The sequence below is a fragment of the Canis lupus genome, chromosome 34 (genome assembly GCF_011100685.1).
Source record: "Canis lupus familiaris isolate Mischka breed German Shepherd chromosome 34, alternate assembly UU_Cfam_GSD_1.0, whole genome shotgun sequence".
NCBI lineage: Eukaryota > Metazoa > Chordata > Mammalia > Carnivora > Canidae > Canis > Canis lupus.
The window spans coordinates 18808022-18828606 of record NC_049255.1 but is presented as its reverse complement, the minus strand read 5'-3'; the positions used below and the strand labels follow the sequence as shown (position 1 = coordinate 18828606).

Genomic DNA, 20585 nt, shown 5'->3' with positions numbered 1-20585 from the left:
GGGGCAGGAGGGGGGAGGTGTGGAGTAAAGAGCAGAGCGAGAGGGAGAAGCAGACTCCCACTGAGCAGGGAGCCCCATGCTGGGCTGGATCCCAGGACCCTGGGATCATGGCCTGAGCCAAAGGCAGATGCTTAACACTGAGCCAGTCAGATGTCCCTAAATTAGTCACTTTAAATGGGAGCATGGCATGGTATGTAATCATCTTAATAAAGCTGCTTAAAAAAATCAAATGGTCCTTTACAGGTACCAAAAGTACCAAACCAGCCAGGTTATCATACTTCCTTTTTAATGGGTGATGGGTACATAGGATAAGGTCTGGATAGTACTGTGTTTATAAAAAAAAAAAAAAAAAAAGTATAAGTGAACAAGAGCAGTTGAAACCGAGGCTGTTCAAGAACTGTCTATCACGCCATTGGGTAAGAGAAGAGCAGCCCGGGTGGCCCAGCGGTTTAGCGCCATCTTCAACCCAGGACCTGATCCTGGAGACCCGGGTCGAGTCCCACGTCGGGCTCCCTATACGGAGCCCGCCTCTCCCTCTGCCTGTCCCTCTCTAACAAATAAATAAAATCTTAAAAAAAAAATTAATCTTCCCTCCAGTGACATCATTGCAGTAGGCACTTCTGGCGCTTAAAATCATAGTTTACACCCGTGTTTAACGGTTCTTCCTTTCTGGACCACTAACTTCTTTCAGAATAGAGATTGTGTCTGATGTCAGCACCTGGAGATCTGAGAGTGCTTCACCATTTAATAGGTGCTCAAATGAAGGTTTTTTTCAGGAAGGATGCATCCACAACTGAAGCTAAATAAGTGCAAGGCGGTAAACCATGGGTCGCAGTAGAAGGACATGGGGTCTCTCCAACCAAAAGGCGGCACAAAAACTAATAAGCACAAGAAAGGAATCAAGGATGGGAAAAAAGGGCATCTCCTCCTTCCCACCGCCGCGACGCTTTCCCTGGAAAGTTCCAGAAGAGATGAGGGCGTGGCCGGTGACATCACCACGCCCCTCGGCGACCACCAACCGCAGGCGCAGGCCGTCCAGCACGCTTACTTTCCCGCCTCGCTGAGACCCAGAGATGGTGGGTGGGGCTGGGCGGGCTGCGAGGCTTACGTCACGTCCGGTTCCGGACGCGCCGCCGCTAGAAAGGGAAGACCGAGCGCCGAGGGGCGGGGCCAAGAAAGCGCGCGTTCTGAAAGGGGAGGAGCCGGCTTAAGGAGCGCCGCGTCACGTCCGGCAGACTTAGAGCCCGTGCGGAGGCGGTGCGGAGCGCTTCGGTACTCGGCGGCTCGGGAGCCCGTGCGTTCTGTGAGGCTGCGGCGGAGCCTCTATACAGAAGGCGCCAGAGGTTGGCAGCTTCGATTGAAGCCCGTCGAGCGGCGACAGCAGCTAGGAGTCATGAGCGACAGCGGCGAGCAGAACTACGGCGAGCGGGTACGTAGAGGTGGTGCAGGGGGCGGCCGTGTGGTTCCAGCTTGCATCTCTTCCCAGGCCCGTCGGCCTCGGCTCCGGAGACGGGCGATTTAGACTCCGAAGTCTGAGTCTTGGAAGCACAGGAGTGGGGTTTTAAAAGCCCTTGCGAATAGTGTCGTTAGTCACGAAGTAGGCCACTGGCGGGTTTGTGTGGCCCGCAAGTCGAGACGGCGGTTTTTTTCCGTTAGAAGAGGGGAGAAAGATTAAAAATGGCCGCTGCGTCCCCTTGGTGTTGGGGGAGGGGAGCGGTATCTCATTTCGCCGTTGCTCTCCTGCGAAGCCTCGCTGCCGCCATCTTGGGCCGGCTGGCCGGGCGCGCTGCCAGAGGCACAAAATGGCGGAGCAGCCGCGCGTCAAGGCGGGCCCGCGCCTCACAGACCGAGCGGGGGGAGGAAGGCAGCGTTCTCTGGGAGGGTTGGCCCATCGTTTAGCTTTAGAATCGTTTTGTGGACCCCGAAAAGACGGAGTCTGGGGTGTTCTTGGGGCTTTTTTACGTCGGGGAAACTAATCCGAGGTAGACAAGTTCTGGGCCCGTTAGAGGGGGTTTCGCGCGGGCTTTTTGTCTGGCCTAAAGGGAGTGCTTTTTTCCGATATCGAAAGTGTTTTCTTTCAAAGGAAAAAATCGTTATCGGTATCCGATGGACGACACCCTGAGGCTACAGAGGTTTTCTTGTTTTATGGAGCAGATATTTATTTTCTAGGGGACTGTGTAGAAGAAACTGACGGGCAACCATGTATGGCGCCGTTATTTCCTTTGTTTTGAGGCATTCTACTTCTGTGAGCCACAGCTTATGTTGGTACACTTTGACTTTGCCTCCACTTAACCCAAATGTTGAGTTCGGTAGTGGTTTGATTAGATTGCGGGAATAAGACCGCTTCCGGGCTTAAAAAGCGTGTAGTAAATAAAGCGTGGTTGCAGGCCTTGGGTATTCATGAAGATGCAAAAATACACAAAGCTTGTCAATCTCGGGCATTCGGAGGATATGGAGAATTTCTTCGAGTGAGATTAATGAAAAGCACCAGAGAACATGATTTTTTTTTAACTTGGTAAGGATAAAGAAGTTGGGTGCTTTGACAGTTGACTTAAGTTTTGCCTTCTAGTGCCATCCTAAGATCTCAATAGCGGTCGTCAGGTAAATCTATTCAAATACACTAGCAAACTTCTATGAAACCGATTTGGGGCCCTTCATTAAGAGGGCATTTTTTAAAAACTTCCTGTCTTAGGCCCTGAAACTTTGTAAAATTTACTGTGTAATTTTGGAACCAAATCTGATTTAACTTGAGTAATGAGGCTTCACCTATTCAGAGAATACTGGCTTTTTACATTTTCCTTTAAGACGGTTGGTTGCACCAACATCAGTGCCTGTACGAGTATTTTTAAGCTCTTGCTGTCCACCGTAAGAAAGTTTGGACCCAACCTACAAATTGTTAAGCAGTGATTGCTGATTCTACCAGTTGACTATATACCGTTGAATCTAGTCATCGGTGTTTGGAACGGGGGAAGCAAATGATAACTTTTAAGTCTTCGGTTTTCTTAAACAATTACTGAGTACTTTTTTGCGCTGCGAAGAGAATACAAAATGGCCGGTTTCTGAGAAGCGCTCTTAGTTGAATATACCTGAATAAGTTACTTGGAATGGTGTGCTTGTGAAAACGAACATTGCCCCAAAATAAATTGTCGTATTTTACATAAGGGAGGAAATTGCTGAAGGTAGGTTCCTGGCTTGAAACAGCTCTGGGTTGCCATCCTAATAATTTGACATTTTTTGATTTTTTTTTTCTGGTTAAAAATATAAATCCTTGTTTTTTCCACAACTTTGTTTACATAGGTTAGGTATTCGCTAAATTCTTATAAAGGAAAGTTACATGTTAGAAATTGATTTTTTTTTCCTTACATAAGTTTTGAGTCCTGGAAGCATTTCTAAACTTCGTAGTTTTATTTGGCATTTTGTTTTGTATGTAGATTGCTTTCCAATTGGTGTATTGGAAGCCGAAGAGATTAGAATAGACCGTAAAAAAGGTTGTGATTCCTAAAGAACTCTGGCAAAACCCTAAAGCTTAATGGAACAGATTAGATATGATGCCATAAACAAGACTTAAGTGTTTGTAACAGGTCTGATTGGCTAAAAACATCCTTTGAACTGAAAGCCGTGAAAAAGTTGGATTCAGGGTAATAATCTTGGACATACCTGTTAATAGCGTCTCTGGAGCCTGAAAAATTGTAGTAAATCCACTCTAGACCCTTAAACCTATCAAACTTGATGTAAATCATTAGTAAAAGCCTGATTGGTACCATTAATGTAATCACGTGTAATACAAATCTCCTTGGTTTGGCTGGAATTCCACCCAACCCTCCCTTAATTTAGCAGTCCAGAATTGAGACGTCGCTGTTCCTGAAGCCCCAGCATAGTTCCGGAAGTATTTTTTCCCCATTTCTTTAAACTTTAGAAGTTCACTTCCTAAATAGGCTGGTTGCATGTGTACAATAAATTGTTCTGTTTGATCACCCCTATTGAGTGAATATACTGACACTTAGAACAGTGGTTCAGTGTGTGCCCCTATTTCGTTTTAAATGCGTACTCACGGTATATTCTAGAATTTTTGTCCACATCACATTTTAGTTATGGCAGAGTAGTTGTGGAACATTTCTCATGAACGTTGATAGATTTAAATTAAAATGTCTCTAGAGTCACTTCCTTGATGTAGCCGAACTTGTGCAAAATAAAATTTTTCATTTCCGAGTATAGTTCTTTTCCAGTACTTTCCAAAAATTACTGGCAAGCATTTTTGGGGAATAGTTGACCACCTTTGCAAAAAGAAGTATTCATAGCAGTTGTGTCACAATCTGGACAAGTAAGAATATAAGAGTTGGCTGCAAGTTTGGAGGTGAGGTACATGGTGATACTTGGGTAATCTTTAAGGACCAGTAATGGTCATAATATTTAGGATATGCGATGTTTGTGTGGTCTTGTTACTAGTTTAATGTTCTACCTTCCTAATGATTGTAATTTCTTTAGATTCTGCAAACACATCTATACTTAGAATCCAGACACAAAGGAAACACTATTGTATAGACCAGATGGTTTTGATTTCTGTCCTGCTGTCAAGATTACAATAGCAAGCAGTTTAAGAAAATATTCTGGTAGGGTATTGGCTATGGTTTTTGTAGAAGTAATATTTGCAATGTTAGGTACATTGTCTTTAGTCTTATTCTTTGTGGAAATGATTAGCATCTGGATACCATCCCATCAAACTGCTTTTCAGATTTCTGCAGTTTTTCTCTTCTGCTTAATCTTGGGTTGTCTTTCTGTATTCTTTGTTTTTAGCCCCTAACTTTGAATTCTGATTTTCAAAAACTGAAACATCTCAATCTATTTCTAAAGAATTACAGCCATCGCACCAGTTCCTTTAATAAAGGATTGAATTTCCAGTGGGAGGAAATAGTTTGCTTTGTTTTACTGTGAGTCTGGTTAGGTACAAGTCTCTTGAAGAAACCAGGTTGAAGAATATTTTTCTTGGTTTTAATGTTGATGTTATCTGGAACTAGAAGGTGGCATTTTCAAACTGAAATTACAAGTGATTACAAGGTAAGTACTCGTTTTGTCAAACGATTAAAGAGGAATCCGGTGATGAGAGATGTTAATATCATTTACCTTTTCTTCCTCTATCTCCAATAAAGCCCAAAACCTAAGTGATAAACTTAACATTTCATAGTTCACATTTTGCCCAAGAGAATAACAGACCTACAATACAATTGTGTATATTTTTTGAGCCTTTGCATTCTGTTATGATTAGTTTTCATTTGTGAATTTTTTTTATTTTATTTTATTTTATTTTTTTTAGAGGGAATAGAGATTGATGTTCAGGAAATTTTAAGTGTTTTATCCAAGCTTAGTTTTTTGGGGATGTGGGTTAACAACCAATTTTAGGTGGTGGTGTCACTTAGTTTTGTTTTTAATTAAGCCCAAAAGAGCTTTTCACTATAGCAAATTAGTTTTCAGATTCCCCAAAATCTTTTTGAATTGGGTTGTGGAAGTTATTTTCGGATTGCTACTTTGATCAACTTAGATTGCCCAATACTGCAGCATGCATGTATGAGACCCCTTTTCAGAGTCTATTATTGATGCAAGAGATGGGCTTACAAGTCAGATGAGCCAAGGAATATTCTGTCTTTTGAAGCTTTTTCTCCACTCAATCTTCTGATAGTGTTTGACCACAGAAAATTAAATAGTCCATTGATATGAGCATTAACCTTTAAATTTATAGCAGGATCAGCACATTTTTCTTTGCCCTGTTTCACGTTTTAAAATATTACCTTGTCAGTTCCCTACGGAGTTTATACACGTTTTTAAAAGTTATTTGAATTCCGGTTGTAATCCCTAGAGTCATTTTAACCAAAATTGTGCTGATGATGGGAGAAGTTTCTGCTTATTTCTAAGTAGGATCTCTTAACCAAATGGACAATAACATTAGCCCCAGTAGTTAGTTGTCTGGTTTTGTTAAAGTGGCCACTTGAGCTTAGTGTTAGTAGTTGAGTTGAAATAAACTTAATATTTACATTATCTACCAGCATGTTTTGATCTTCAAAAATAAAAGGAAGATGGTTGGGAAGGGATAATTAAAAAGGCAGGAAGGCGTCCATATTGAAAAGTTACGATACCTAGAGCTTTGGCCTCCGTTCTAGTATATTTATGTATCTAAGGCCCTGTATCAGTATGTTATCCTTAGGTGGCCTTAAAGAGGAAACCTGCTTGGGCATTCTGATTCCATGATTACATTTGTGCTGCCAGCAAACATTTCCCATTACATTTTAGTGATGGATATTAAAAGAAAATCAATTACTGTGACTCCCTTAAATAAAAAGCTATTTAAATTTTTTCCTGGACTAAACGATAATTGACTTTTTAAAAAAACTGGACTGAAATTTGTGCTTTCTTAGGAAAGACATCACAACACTTCCCACGATAGCCATGGTTGTCTTAATGCCCGGATATATAATGGCTTTTTTCCTTTTTTTTTTTTTTTTTTTTAAGAACCTTTAACCTTGCTCACCCCAAAAGAAAATAAAACTAGTAGTGAGGAAATTGTTAAATGAAAGATCATAAGGTGAAGTACAGGATAACAAGGAGAATGAGGATGCTTTGTGAGGACTATTTTGTTGAAGGTATTCAACAGACACTAGAATACTTTTTGATCTGTTTAGTGATGTGGAGTTTTTAATTTCAGGAGGTGAGCTATAATTTTCTCTCAATATTGCCACCTTTAAAAAGTAGGGTTTCTCCTTTGGACTGCAGAAGATTTTAATACTTTGTTCATTGAGGGGGAATTTACAGGAATCTTTGAAAACACCACTGTTGGATTCAAGTTTGTTCTGCTTTCCTTCATAGCTACATGGATATAGTAGTTGGTTGACCTGATTTTGTCTTTTTATGATTTTAGTACTAAATTTAGTAGTTAGACCATATTTTAAAATGTCACTAGAGCAGTTTTCTAAGGGTGGGTTTTGAGCACTTCAGTCCAAATTTTGATTTCCCTGATGTTGTCTTCTACAGCGCTCTTTAAACATGCAGTACAAAAGTGTGTGACATTAAATACATTTTGTTACCTTATTATCTAGACAAGTCACAAGTTGTAAAACCTCTCCAACCCTGAGCCTTGTCATTGTACAAATGAATTGTCCGTGCTTTCCTTTCTTGCACTTCTGTATTAATGTGTCATTTTTTTACTAGAAATGTGCTTTTGACACTTGACATTTTCTATTGATGAATACAATAAGTAAGAAGTGTGAAATGTAAAGTTCTTAAATGTTAGATTGAACAGCAAATGTTCAGTTGCGCACTTCGCTTTCAATTTAAGCATGATAAAAAATTTATTTGAAATAGACAGTTGAGGTTGATACCTGATATTTTAGAACCAACAGGAAGCTAGTTTCAGTTTTTTGAGCTGCATACTCTAGCTTTTTTTTTTTTAATCCAAAAAAGGGAATTTTTTTTCTAGTTTCAGTTTTGGCACTGGATTTTATCCTGGAGTTTTAAAATATCTTCATCCTGTTCTTTTTCTATTAAGGTTAATGTTGAAGAAGGAAAATGCGGAAGTCGTCATTTGACAAGTTTTATAAATGAGTATTTGAAGCTCAGGAATAAGTGAAGCTGAAATTTGAAAAAATAAAAGAAAGAATGCATGCTAATTATCAGACCAGAAGTCCCACTTGTAGAATATTGAGCAATTTGTGTGAAGTGGGGAAGATGAAAGAAGTCAGAATTTGAAACGGAAGAATGAAGAAAAGAAATAAAAATGAAGTTAAGATAAGAAGTAATCTGGAATCAGAAAGCACTACGCTAAGTAATTACTAGTCTGTTTATGTGTCCCTGTATATTTTGCTAAACATGCATGCATTATTTGTTTAATAGAAGAAAATATATACAGGGCAAAGAAGTGCCTTCCAGGGGAAACGTTTAAATTAGGTAATTCTAATTTTAACTTCTTAGTCAAATGATTGAAATGCAATTTAAAAAAATAACCCTTTGTAGTCAAATATGAGGCAGGAATGAGCTCTCCAGCATGGGTAACAGTTGCTTCATGTTGTCCCTCCAGATTTTTTCATCTGACTCTGCTGGTCCTGGGGCATGAGCGAGTACCTTCAGAGTTGGAATATATTTGTCATAGTTTTCCCAGAGACTGTTGCCAGGACAATTATAGAACCAACTCTCAAAATTTAAGCAAACTAGTGAACAGGGTAGTTAGCTCCTTTTGGCATTAATGAAAATTTTTCTTTCCAGATGGCATAGTGGAAAGCTATGACCTCTTAGGCCCTACCTTTTAAGTTGCAGGTTCTATATTCACAAGGATGATTCTTAATTCTTTCCTGTTTAATGCCTATTCCAGCTGAATGACTAGGATTACTGCTAAAAAAAAAAATACAGTAGCTTCCCTTAGAATGAGGTGGGTCACACAAGTGAACAGGATCTCTAACTCGGTGGCAATAGTGGTAGTTGCTTTTCATTCTGAAAACCGCTTTATTCCTTTTTCTCATTTTCTGCAATTAACAACTGTTATAATGATGTGAGTGGTATGGATTATAAAGTAGCTTTATTCTGGTTCCCCACTCCCACTAACTGGGAAAAAAAACTTTCAAAGTTCTATTATTTCCCCTTCTGTGTGTTTTTAGTTGAATAAAAGAACCAGGTGATCAGTGTAATGTTAACTTTTCAGTTGGATGCGACAAGTAACGGGTCAAAATTATATCCAGTGGTAGCTAACCAACAGTTGTCTTCTGTTGGGAAAGCTAAGGGTATCACTTCTCCTTCCTGAAATGAAGATAACCTAAACTTTCTCTGAGAGTTTTCAGATCTTCTAGCTCTTGGAAAAAGTGGCTTAAGTGACATTTCTAGAAGGATCTCTTTTCTGGAGGTTTTTAGGGCCAATTGTCAATGGAAGATTTGTGCTTTTTATAATTCTTGTGTTTTGCAAGGAGAAGAAAATTATTCCCATTTATGGTAGTATCCGGCACTTGTTTTGTCCCAATTATTTGTAAAATATTTTTGCCATGTATAAGTAACATTAAGTTAATTTGTATTCTGAATTACATACAGATTAGGTAGAGAGCTAAGGTAAAAGAGATGTGAGTAGATACTCTGTTTAAGTCCTTGTATTCTATTATCGGGAGATCTGAAAGGTCCTTGTCCAAAAGAGGAAAGACCTATTAGGCCTCTATGTGGAAGGAAAGTAGTTTGGAATTGATTAAATGGCCAAAGCTGGATAGATGTATGGCAAAACTAAACAGTGATGCTGGTGGACTGTCCTTCAGGGTTTCCCCCACCACCACCCCTTGGCCAAAGCATCTTGGAGTATGACAGTGCCTCCTTCTCTCATCCTGTCCTAGTTATTAGGGTGGTAAGAGGGAGATGGATGGGCCTCTTGTCCTGGGCAGGTGGAACAGAGAAAATGAGAGAAAGTTCGAGGAAGATGCTTTTGCCAAGAAAAATCAGTAAGTAGGAAATATAATACTCTGAAATTGAATAAATAATTAGGCTTTAATTAGCATCTTGTATGGTGCTCATAGGAAATGGTCAACTCCAGAATTACTAAAATGAGCTTTAGTTTAGGGACCTGTATTCTTAAATGCTGTGTAGGTTTACTGCATTATCTCTGTTTAAGAGCCACTGTTTAAAATCTAAATAATTGAATCCAGTTTCTAAAATAATACAGGAGAAACTTAATGATTTGATTCACATGGTTTCTACTTCATCTCTTTCAAAAATGTCTAAGATACTGCCATTCTTGGAATAGGAAGATGAAGTTATTTTGTTGAAAGGATTAGGTTTTTTCCTGACCTGCTCTTTTTACGTTTTATATTGTTAGTATATGACTAAGATCCAATCTATAAAAACTTGATTCTCTGAGCAAAAATTCAGGGAATTTTTTGGCTTTATGTTTATTAAGTTCATGGTCCTTTTGCTTGAGGTATTAATGTCCAGAGTAGTGTTTTTGGTAGGGTTTTAATGCATTGACACAAAATTTTTCAGCCCTGTGAGTGGACTTTAGAGTTTTCTTTGTGAGGAGGCTTTCCCAGTTGGTTGTGTAGATTTGCCCACTGATTAAGGTTTAAAGTTAACTTTGAATTTAGATTTGCCTAATTTAGGTCTCCTTTCTTCTGGACAGGCTAAATTTTCTTGAATATGTTTTCAAACCAGTTAATGGCCAGCATAACTACAAAAAGGGGTTTAACTTCTTTAAGAAACATCCTTGACACGAAAGGTGGGAAGAGATAGAGACATTGTTTAGGTGTTGGTCTAACCAAGCTTCAGTATTATAAAAGGGAAAGTCTTTGCATTTTTGGCTGGTGTTTCTATTCCTGGTCTAAGAAGTGATTGCTCACAAAATGTATATGCATATAGCCAGTCAGTTTTAGGGCCTGAGAGAAAAGCTTAGAGTTTCACAGATAATGTGTCTTTGGCCCTTTATCTTCTTTTCTTAGTGTGAGCAGACTAGTAAAGCAGGTTAGAATAAGGTTTTTCTGTTTAGTGAAGCAAGAGGCTTAAAAAGATCTTCCTATCCTCTCTTCTTTTATATTTTGGCCCCTGGGCTTACTATTTGTTGACTACAAGTATTTTATTGGTAATCTTTTAACTCTTATTGGGAGTTAAGGTGAGCATATTCCGCTCTCTTTTCCAGAGTAAACTGTTTTCTTTGGTTTACAGTAACAGCTATAATCATTCCATGAAGTAATCATTTCTAGCATTGAAATAAACAAAGGCAGTTAACCTTGGGGGTCCCTGTTTTCTAGTTTTTCTTTTAGATTTGCTTTTGCCTGTGATGTCAGAAACCACACCCCTATTATTGAGAATTTCTTTGTCCAAGGAGAGGAGGGCAGTGGATTGTGCTTTTAAATGTCTGAGTATGCAGAATATTTCCCAGAGAATGCCAAGAGATTATTTATTGGGGTCCCTAAAGCTGCAGTACACCTTTAACCATTCCTTGTTGTTAAAGGTAGCTGTTTTCACTAATAAGAATATCATCTTTTTCTTTGAATCTTTTTACAGTCACTCATGGGGGGATGGAGAGGAGGCGGTCACATTTTATGTCCCTTCACACCGTGTTTTATATAATGAAGTCTTAACTGGGAAGTTTTCTAGAATTGTTTTCAGGCCTAGAGACCAGAAGTTGTTTTGCTGGCTGAGTTACTTTCTTTCCTATTCTAAACTTGAGTTTCTTTTGTATTGCATATAACTTTTTTTCCCTGAGCATCATAGAAGTGATCTTTCAAATTTTCTCCCCTCATGTTGTAGAACACAGAATGTAATCTAAAAAGGCTGTAACTATAATTTAATATCCTATGCTATTCTTTTTAAGAATGTCCAGAATACTCTGAAAATCTACCACACAGGGAGGTCTCCTGTGATCACTTTTATCCAATAGTTTCAACATAAAGTCTTACCCCCCTCCAAAGACTTACTGTAATGTTTTGGTTCCTTTTGAGTCTGGCCATTTCTGCTTTATCTTGGGTAGAAAGGCTTTACTAGACTTGATGCCTTTTAATATGCCTTAAGTTGGATAACCTGAAATAAGGTTGTCTTCTTTGATATACATACCTTAGCTATCAGCCTCAGTGGGTTTGTTCTCTTAATCCGCTGTTTCTGTTTTGGTGCCTTGGCAGAATATTTCCTTAGTTCCATTATTTTATATGGTTGTCTTTTCTGCTGAGTTGACTGTATGCTTTGGCTCATTGATGAGCCAGTTACCCTGTTTACTACCCATTCTTTCTCTGATTTCTTTAGAGATCTTCATTACTGTGCCATTTATCTACCAGGTAGTCTAGTTTTGATGGGAAAGCTATACAGTATATACCTAGACTTTGGTTTTTATGTACAATTCTGAACTCCCTCCCTTCCTGGACCCAGATAGAGCCCCTGATTTAATCTGTTCTTGTTTTAATATGTCCTTTATGTACCTTTCCTAGTTATTTATTCCTTGATCCCTATCAGTTTGCCCTGGTTCATCTCCATTTAGCCAGGGAAGCTGTAGATTTCTAGCACTCTTTCAGCTCTTCCTTCTGTACAGTTACTACCTTTCTGCCATGGCTCCATCTGGTTGCTTTGAGATTCTTAAGGCCCTCCCACCATGGTTAGATGGAATAAGGTTTAGTGTTCTTCAGGCTGGTCCTTGCTTTCCACTAAGTTTCTGCCTTTTGCTAGGACTTGAAGCAGATTGTCCCCTGCCTCGATTTTTCTCCACTCAATAATAAATATAACTTGAAGTTTGAGGTCTTATGGGAAAAAAAGGAATTTTAAAAGTAAGTTTTGTGAGTCTCTCAAAGGATTTTGTTTTATTGATGGCAACTTGATTGAAATATAGGTATAAGGTACAGGTGTCATAGTTAATAAGATTCTTTCTCACCCTAGTCTTTATGGAGTAACAATCCCAAAACACAATCCTTGGACAGTTCCCTTAACTGCTTGGCTTTGGCACCCCTTTCTGAAGAGTGGGGTCAGTTAACTCTTATCCCTGCTCCAGAAAAGGTGGAAGTTTAAGTTAATTGGCCTATGTCAGTTGGAGCAATGTAAATATACCAGGTATATTCAATTCCTGCCCTTACCTATGTTTTTCTTATCTTGGAAGGGGATTGCTTTCCCTCACCATTTATCTCACAGCAGCTTATTTGTTTTTTAAAGTTGCCCAGAAAGTATACAAATTAAACTTTTGACATCTACGTGTAGGAATCCCGTTCTGCTTCCAGAAGTGGAAGTGCTCATGGATCTGGGAAATCTGCAAGGCATACCCCTGCAAGGTCTCGCTCCAAGGAAGATTCCAGGCGTTCCAGATCAAAGTCCAGGTCCAGATCTGAATCTAGGTAAGAAAGACTGTCTTGGGATTTTCTTCTGTTACTCTTAGCTTTGAAATTGGTGTGTGCTTTGAAAATTAGGAAGATAGAGAGGGTTAGATCATTTGTTGGCTTATTTAATATTGGTACTAGCAATGAACTTAATCATAAGTTCTGAGACAGAAGACTAAGTGGTTAAGAGCCTGGGCTTTTGGCGTTAGGGTTCAAATCTTACCTCTATTTTTTCTGGCTTGGGCAGATACTTAACCTTTTTCCACCTTAACTTCCTTATCTTTAAAAGGCGAGTTAGTGAGCAGTAGTTCTTCAGAATTGTGAGGATTCACGATGAGTTTAGGTATGACAGACTGCAGAACATTGGCTTTCGTAACTACAATTCTTGATAAATAGGTGTAGTCTAATATACATGTGTGTACAAAACAAAAATACCCTAACACAGCGCCTTTTTTTTTTTTTTTTAATGTTGATGAATAGTAGGCTATATGTCCTCCTTTGCCCAGGACAAGCCCCAGTTTATGCCTATTGTCAGGCATAATTAACTGTACTTCTTTTCTTTCTTAAATGTATCCTGTCTGGTTTAGATGACAGTTCATATGATCACTGTAGTTAAGAGCAATTGATTGGTTTTAAAACACTGCTGGAGGAAAACTATGGTGATGGTGATTTTATCTTAAGTGAATGATGGGCATAATGGGAGAAGCTGAAAAATAGAGGGTGGTATTCTGAGGGGGAAAGTGGCCACAAATCAAGCTAGTGTGAAGTGCTGCATGTCTTATGAGTATGAAATTTTTGAGTGTTCGTCTTGAGCATGTTAGTTTTGATCTCCTTGATCTTAATTATCTTAAATGGAAGAGAGCTGGTAGTGGTTTGGAGCTCTTCCTAACAGAATTGAGATGACTGTAGATAAATTAGAAAAATCTTGATCTCCTGTTAGTGTATGTCTGAGTTGTGTTCTATCACTTTAACTCTAGATTAATTAGAAGAAGTGAAAGCTGCATCTTACCAGTTACTTAGTTATGACCTTGAAGCCTTTGTCTTACAGGTCTAGATCCAGAAGAAGTTCTCGAAGGCATTATACAAGATCAAGATCTCGGTCCCGCTCCCATAGACGATCCCGTAGCAGGTCTTACAGTCGAGATTATCGAAGACGGCATAGCCACAGTCACTCTCCCATGTCTACTCGCAGGCGTCATGTTGGGAATCGGGTAAGGTGAAAAAATTATTGTTGAAGCAGTTTCCTTTTGTTTTGAAATGACTGATTATATTTGTTAATGGACCTTTAGCGGTGAATACACGAGTTCTTTAGAGACTTTTTAGTGTTTTGAGGATAGTCTCTTCAAAGATACCTAGGTAATGGTGTACATTTTGTCAATCAGTCACACGTAAGCAAGACATGACGGTGTGGCTCGGCTCATCAAATAGGAAATCCACTTTTTGCATTACTGTTAAAATACTAATGTTAGGTCTCATAACATGTTGGTATGTACCATACTAATATTGGATTTTTCTGGGTTAGCTTTATTATTTTTTTAGAATGCTTTCTTGGTTTTCCCATTTTAATTTTAAGTGAGTTCATTTTGAGTACTTTGTTTTTCCTTTTAGCTTATAGAGATAATGCTATTCTTATGCTTAGAATAAATTCCTAGGATGTGAATCCCTTGGGTAAATTCCCCCTCCTGTTTCCCACCACAAAAATGCCAGTTTTGATATTCACTAGTATGAGTCCCTGTTTCCTCCTCCATTCACACACGGGTTTAATTCTGAGGGTGAACTTCATTTTGCCGTTTTTCTGCCCATTCCTGGGGGGCTTGGGGGGCAGAGGGAGGGATTCTTCAACCAGGTTCCATAGTTAGCATGGGATCCCATGTGGGGCTTGATCTCAACCCGGAGATCATGATGTGAGCCAAAATCAAGAGTCGGGTGCCTAACCAACTGAGCACCCAGGTGCCCCTTTTCTGCCTGTTTTTAATGCTTGCAGCTATTGCCATAACACTAATTTTAAATTCTAATTGTTGGTATGCCTGGTTGGCTCAGCAGTTGAGTGTCTGCCTTTGCCTTGGGGCATGATCCTGGAGCTCTGTGACTGAGTCCAGCATCAGGCTCCCCCACAGGGAGTCTGCTTTTCCCTCTGCATGTCTCTCTCATGAATAATCTTTTTTAATAATTTTTTTAAATTCTAATTGTTTTAAATCTACTTTATTAGTGACATTTGAGGTAATTTATTTTAACTTTGGTTTATGATAAATTTTGAAGTTTAAAATTTATTTTCCCATTTCTAGGCAAATCCTGACCCCAACTGCTGTCTTGGAGTATTTGGATTGAGCTTGTACACTACAGAAAGAGATCTAAGAGAAGTGTTCTCTAAATATGGCCCCATTGCTGACGTGTCTATTGTATATGACCAGCAATCTAGGCGTTCCAGAGGATTTGCCTTTGTATATTTTGAAAATGTAGACGATGCCAAGGAAGTAAGTTAAAAGTCTACCTGTAACTTTGTAAAATAGTGCTACTATTGACTCTTAAGTACTAATGAACTTGGATAGGACAATTTTTTTAGGGTATGTTTATTTATACATTTACTTATAAATATGTAGAAAAATCTAATTTATAGTTTAGTGGATAGTTCGTGGCTTCGTCCAGGGTGTACATAATAACTTAATGTATCTTTCGAAGGCAAAAGAGCGTGCCAATGGAATGGAGCTTGATGGACGTAGGATCAGAGTTGATTTCTCTATAACAAAAAGACCACATACCCCAACACCAGGAATTTACATGGGGAGACCTACCTAGTAAGTTTTCTTTTTAAGATAAAGATGGATGGCTGAGTGCATTTTCTGTAAGAACTCTATGTACTAGGAGAAAGTCTGACGTTTCATCCAGTCCTGCCACTAGGACTATAGTGGACTAGGACATTATAGTCCTTGGAACTATGACTATAATGCCATAGATCATTCTGGGCTTTTTTTTTTTTTTTTTTTTTTTTTTAACTCCGTAAAACTGTTCAAAAGAATAATCAGTGGAGACATGGTACTTGTGCTGCACACTGTAATTGGTAATTAATAGTCTTGATTAGAACATTTTTTCATAATGGAATCTTAATTATTATAGTAAAGTCAGCTTTGTAACATTACTTGTGTGCATGTTTTAGTTTTTCTTTAAATATTCTCACTTCTGAAACGACATTCATCCAAATATTTTAATTTTCCCTCCTAGGAGAATATGTGGGCTTAACAAATAAACTTTTGAAGGCAAGTTTAGCAGACTGTGTGTATCCCTTAACCAAAAGTTTTTTTGTTGTTTTTAGGTCTTTTTTTAAATATATATTTATCTACATTATTATAGGGGCCAGAGAAAGGACAGTGTTTATCTAATGTCAGTGGAATCTTAAACCAGGAATATTGTTTTCCAGTTAACTTTCCTATTAGAAAAGGCCCATCTATGAATTAATTAGGGTAATATTTATTAGAAAATGATCTTCATTTTTTGCCCAATAAAGGAGAGTAAAGAGATTATACTTGAAGCAGTTGTCCAGTCATGTCTTTAGAGCTCAGCTGTGGCCTCCAAGACCCAAATGAGCCATCGTGCTATTGTCTGAACAGTTTTAAACAGTAACAGTCATATGTAGTTAAATAGGGAAGGAATGACATAAGGTATCTTATGAAGGTATATTATTATTCATAGTGGCAGCTCACGCCGTCGGGATTACTATGACAGAGGATATGATCGAGGCTATGATGATCGTGACTACTATAGCAGATCATACAGGTAAGGTAACCATAAAATGAGATTTAAGTTGCCAAAAATTAAAAGAAGTATCTCCTCCTGAATCAGTTGCAACATAATTTAAGGCAGTGCTACACCTAAGTTTTCATCTTTATTAAAATCACTTTTTATATATTAAATACAGAAACCTAGATTTTTTTTCTTTTTTTCAGAAACCTAGATTTTTTTTAAGGTTTAAGTGTCTAGTCAGTTTAATATGTACATGTATTTTTTTTTTTAATTTCTTTTTACATTTTTATTCATGAGAGACAGGGCGAAGCAGGCTCCTTGCAGGGAGCCTGATGTGAGACTCCATCCTGGGTCTCCAGGATAATGCTCTGGGCTGAAGGCGACGCTAAACTGCTGAGCCACCCGGGCTGCCCCTGTATTTTCTTAAACGTCAAGTTGTAAGCCAACTGAAATCCTTTTAAAGTCATTGCTTTATAAAGCCATTTTTATTGTTTCTAATGTATGATGCACTGGAGAAACGGAAAAACTAAGTCTTATAAGAGTGCAAAGAAGTAACTGCTAAAGAGCAGTAATTTAGCAAAACAATGGCTAGAAGTTTTTTTTTTTTTTTACTACCAAAAGATTTTATACGTTTTCCTTTTTAGGGGGTTAGTATGGAAATAAATACTTAGAATACTTTTGAAGATAAAAATGGGGTAAAATTATTTTAGCTGCAGCAGGTCACTTAGACCCTGTCTTGCTTGTGAAAATGTCAATTGTATAATAGGTACTGACCCCAATAGTAATCCTTGATGCCTTATTGAGGTGTGGGGGCCTTTTTTTTTTTTTTTTTTTTTTTGGTACATTATTTGGAATGTTTAAAGAAGTTAAAATGGTCAGCCTACTATCTGTGGAAGTAAACCTTTAAGCATGCTTCTGATACTATGGTCCAGCATTTTATCCCCAACAAAAACTTTTTTTGAGAGAACATTTGTGTGTTAATTGGCACTTAGGGATTAATCTATGTGGGGGCTTAGAACGTTAAACTTTCAGGTTTTAATTCAGTTAAGCATTTACTTTAGAAATGTAATTTGTTCTGTTACTCATTTTAGCCACCAGAGAGAGCTCTATGCCAGTTTGTAAAAAGGGTGGCAAAGGTAGCACTTAAATCACTTATTTAAAAACTACTTTTCACTTTTCTGGGAGTTCTAATTTTACTGTATAAATGTATCATTTTTAAAACTTTAAAAAGAAATGTGTTGCGTTTCTGCCTTTACAGAGGAGGTGGTGGAGGAGGAGGAGGATGGAGAGCTGCTCAAGATAGGGATCAGATTTACAGGTATGGCAAAGTATTTAAAATCTGCACAGTAAAATGGCTCACCTAAAGACACTTGGTTTTACTAGAAGTATGTTTTAGTAGTTAATTACAAGTTGCATACACAAATTGGATTGCATGAAATTCATAAAATACTAAAACTGGAACCAGTGATAGTGTGTATATACATGACTTCATTTTATGTTTACAGAAATGAATTGGGCTTATACTAGGCAATTACTCAGTGGCACCATTTTGAACCTTAACATGAGATAGTACAAATTAAGGTCACTGATAAGCATTTATTTAAGTTTTCATTCGTTATAGCTATTTTTTTTGTACTATTGCATTTTTGTTAGCTTTTAATGAGCATCTCAATAAGCAAGTGAATATACAAGTCTTACAAAACCACTTTGAAGCACTAGTAAAATTTATTTTGGGAGTTCATCAAAAGGTGTTTGGGTTTAGTGGTTTTTGTATTTAAAACAGACTTTGAAAATAACATGACTATTGGTGATCTTTGTCATTTAATCTAACTTCAATCTATGGAGTCTTAGATGGTTTTGACATTTGTTTACAGAAGGCGGTCACCTTCTCCTTACTATAGTCGTGGAGGATACAGATCGCGTTCTAGATCTCGATCATACTCACCTCGTAAGTTTTTACCTTGATACGATTTTATGTATTACAATAAACTTCTTGAATTTAAATTATGGCAAATAGTTAATTCAGGTAGTTTTATCTATATTATAACATATACCCTCCATTTTTGTAAGTTTCAAGGAAGTATATTGAAATGATCTTGGAATCTTGTTGCTAACCCAAAAATAGTAAATGTATACTAAATTCTGGTCACCATTTGTTGTAGCATTTTTTTTAAAGGGGAGTGCTTCTAATTTTGTACAGCCTGGAAACAATTGGGTGGCTTTAAAAACTTAGTTCTTGTGGGTCAAGTTACACTTCCATAGCTATTTCTATTTAATGTCAGTTCTTTGATTTCTAGTGTAACCCTTAATAGGAGAGTCTTCCTCTATTTTTACAGGAGAGAATCTGATGCATAGAATTTTCGAATGGTAGAATAGTCTGAAAGTCTCAACATTAAAGTATACTTGATAAATATGCTTCAATACTGAGAGACTGATTATTATTTCTTCCTAGGTCGCTATTAAAGCATGAAGATGAAGACTTTCTGAAACCTACCCTAAAGTTGGGATATTGTTTGTGGACAATATTTTTTATTGTCTCCTGTTTAAAAAGTGAACAGTGCCTAGTGAAGTTAGGTGACTTTTACACCTTTTATGATGACTACTTTTGGTGGAGTTGAAATGCTGTTTTCATTCTGCATTTGTGTAGTTCGGTGCTTTGTTCAAAGTTAAGTGTTTTCAGAAAAGTATGTTTTGCATGTATTTTTTTACAGTCTAAATTTTGACTGCTGAGAAGTTTCTATTGTACAAAACTTCATTTAAAAGGTTTTTCTACTGAATCCAGGGTATTCTGAAGATCGAAGCCTGTGTGTAAAAATGTTACCAAATGGTAAAAAGCAACAATAAAGTTTGGTTTTTACTTTTCTTTCTAATATCAATGCTTAGCAGAACTGTTCAGATTAGGTTGTCAGTAGTAAATTTCAAGACAAAAATACCCATTTTCCTCCAATCCATGAAACATACTATACTTACTATACCTGCAACTAAGTGTTAAAAATTATGCTCTGTAACCCTGTACTGCTAGTATTAGAACTAAAAAATTTTCAATACAGCCAATGCTTAATGCTTCTATAACTGTGGATTTGTCAGCCTTTATGTAATCTGTATTATATAAAGCAGGGGATAAGAAAAGAGGTACACAATGTATGCCTTTAAAAGGCTATTTCTTAAAGCTGTTACAAGGGGATAATGGTATTTCAACTAGTTATCAGCAAGTGACAAATACATTCCACCACAAATGTACTCTTGTTCTTCTAGCTTTTAGACTATGGAAAAAACTGAGTGCTTCAGAGTTCGGAAAGAGAAGGGAACACTACACCTGTGTTGTGGATGAACTGAAGACTTTGCCTGTTCATTTTTTAAATATTATTTTCAGGTCCTTTGCTTACCAAAGGAAGCCCAATTTCACTCAAATGTTTTGAGAACTGTGTTTGAATAAATGCAAATGAAAAGAGTAAAAGGCTGGTACAACTCAGTTGACATATAGAAGATTTTGTTTCAACCTTGTTACTTCTAATTAGAGGGTTTTTTTTTTTTTTTTTAAATAGTTTAAGTCCCTTGTACAGTATTCCTTGGGCTGAAATGTGGTGGTTTTTTTGCTTTTTTAAAAAATATATAAATTGTACATTCCTGGAAAGCACATATTAAGAGGGGAGTTAGGTACATGAGTGTCTTCATTTGGATGGTGTTATATTAAATAAGTCTAGTCTCTACACTTGTCCTGAAGATGGCCAGTTCAAGGTAAAGTGCAATAAGTAAGCAGGTAATTTTATCAAAATCACTTAATATGTCCCAGGTATTTTGTAAAACATTTTACACATACTCCATGTAGTCTGTAGGCAACCGTGAGCTATAACTTAAGTTACTTAAACAGCTATTAAATGGCAGTGCCCGGATCTGGGTGTGGGCAGATCTCCATCCACAGCCTGTGCTCTAATTTATGATGCCATTCTGCCACCAGCTTAGGTAACCATATGAAAAAAATAATAATAGGGTCACCTGACTGGCTCAGTTGGTAGCACATAGCAATTCTTGATTTCAGGGTAGTTA

At 37.8% G+C, this 20585-nt stretch overlaps 1 protein-coding gene across 5 annotated transcripts; it reads left to right on the top strand.

The window, feature by feature from the left end:
- The first annotated feature begins 1134 nt into the window (after positions 1–1134).
- TRA2B (transformer 2 beta homolog) lies at positions 1135–19995 on the top strand. 5 transcript variants are annotated; one of them, XM_038583630.1, is made up of 10 exons: positions 1215–1429; positions 7535–7810; positions 12685–12818; positions 13849–14011; positions 15086–15274; positions 15480–15595; positions 16488–16571; positions 17797–17856; positions 18413–18486; positions 18991–19995. In XM_038583630.1, exons 4-10 carry the CDS (start codon positions 13979–13981, stop codon positions 18999–19001), a joined length of 567 nt encoding a protein of 188 aa, XP_038439558.1. In that variant the 5' UTR covers positions 1215–1429; positions 7535–7810; positions 12685–12818; positions 13849–13978; the 3' UTR covers positions 19002–19995. The 5 variants fall into 5 exon arrangements, with proteins under 5 accessions (XP_038439557.1, XP_038439556.1, XP_038439558.1 ...); XM_038583629.1 differs by lacking the exon at positions 7535–7810 and having other exon boundaries at positions 1135–1429; positions 18416–18486; XM_038583628.1 differs by lacking the exon at positions 7535–7810 and having other exon boundaries at positions 1135–1429.
- The last annotated feature ends 590 nt before the right edge of the window (positions 19996–20585 follow it).

Bases quoted from the DNA above. Each gene is read 5' to 3' on its own strand.
- TRA2B (XM_038583628.1), top strand. From the start codon at position 1,394: ATGAGCGACAGCGGCGAGCAGAACTACGGCGAGCGG. The intron at 1,430-12,684 runs GTACGTAGAGGT...ATCTACGTGTAG, and splicing joins AGCAGAACTACGGCGAGCGG to GAATCCCGTTCTGCTTCCAG. The intron at 14,012-15,085 runs GTAAGGTGAAAA...TCCCATTTCTAG, and splicing joins GGCGTCATGTTGGGAATCGG to GCAAATCCTGACCCCAACTG.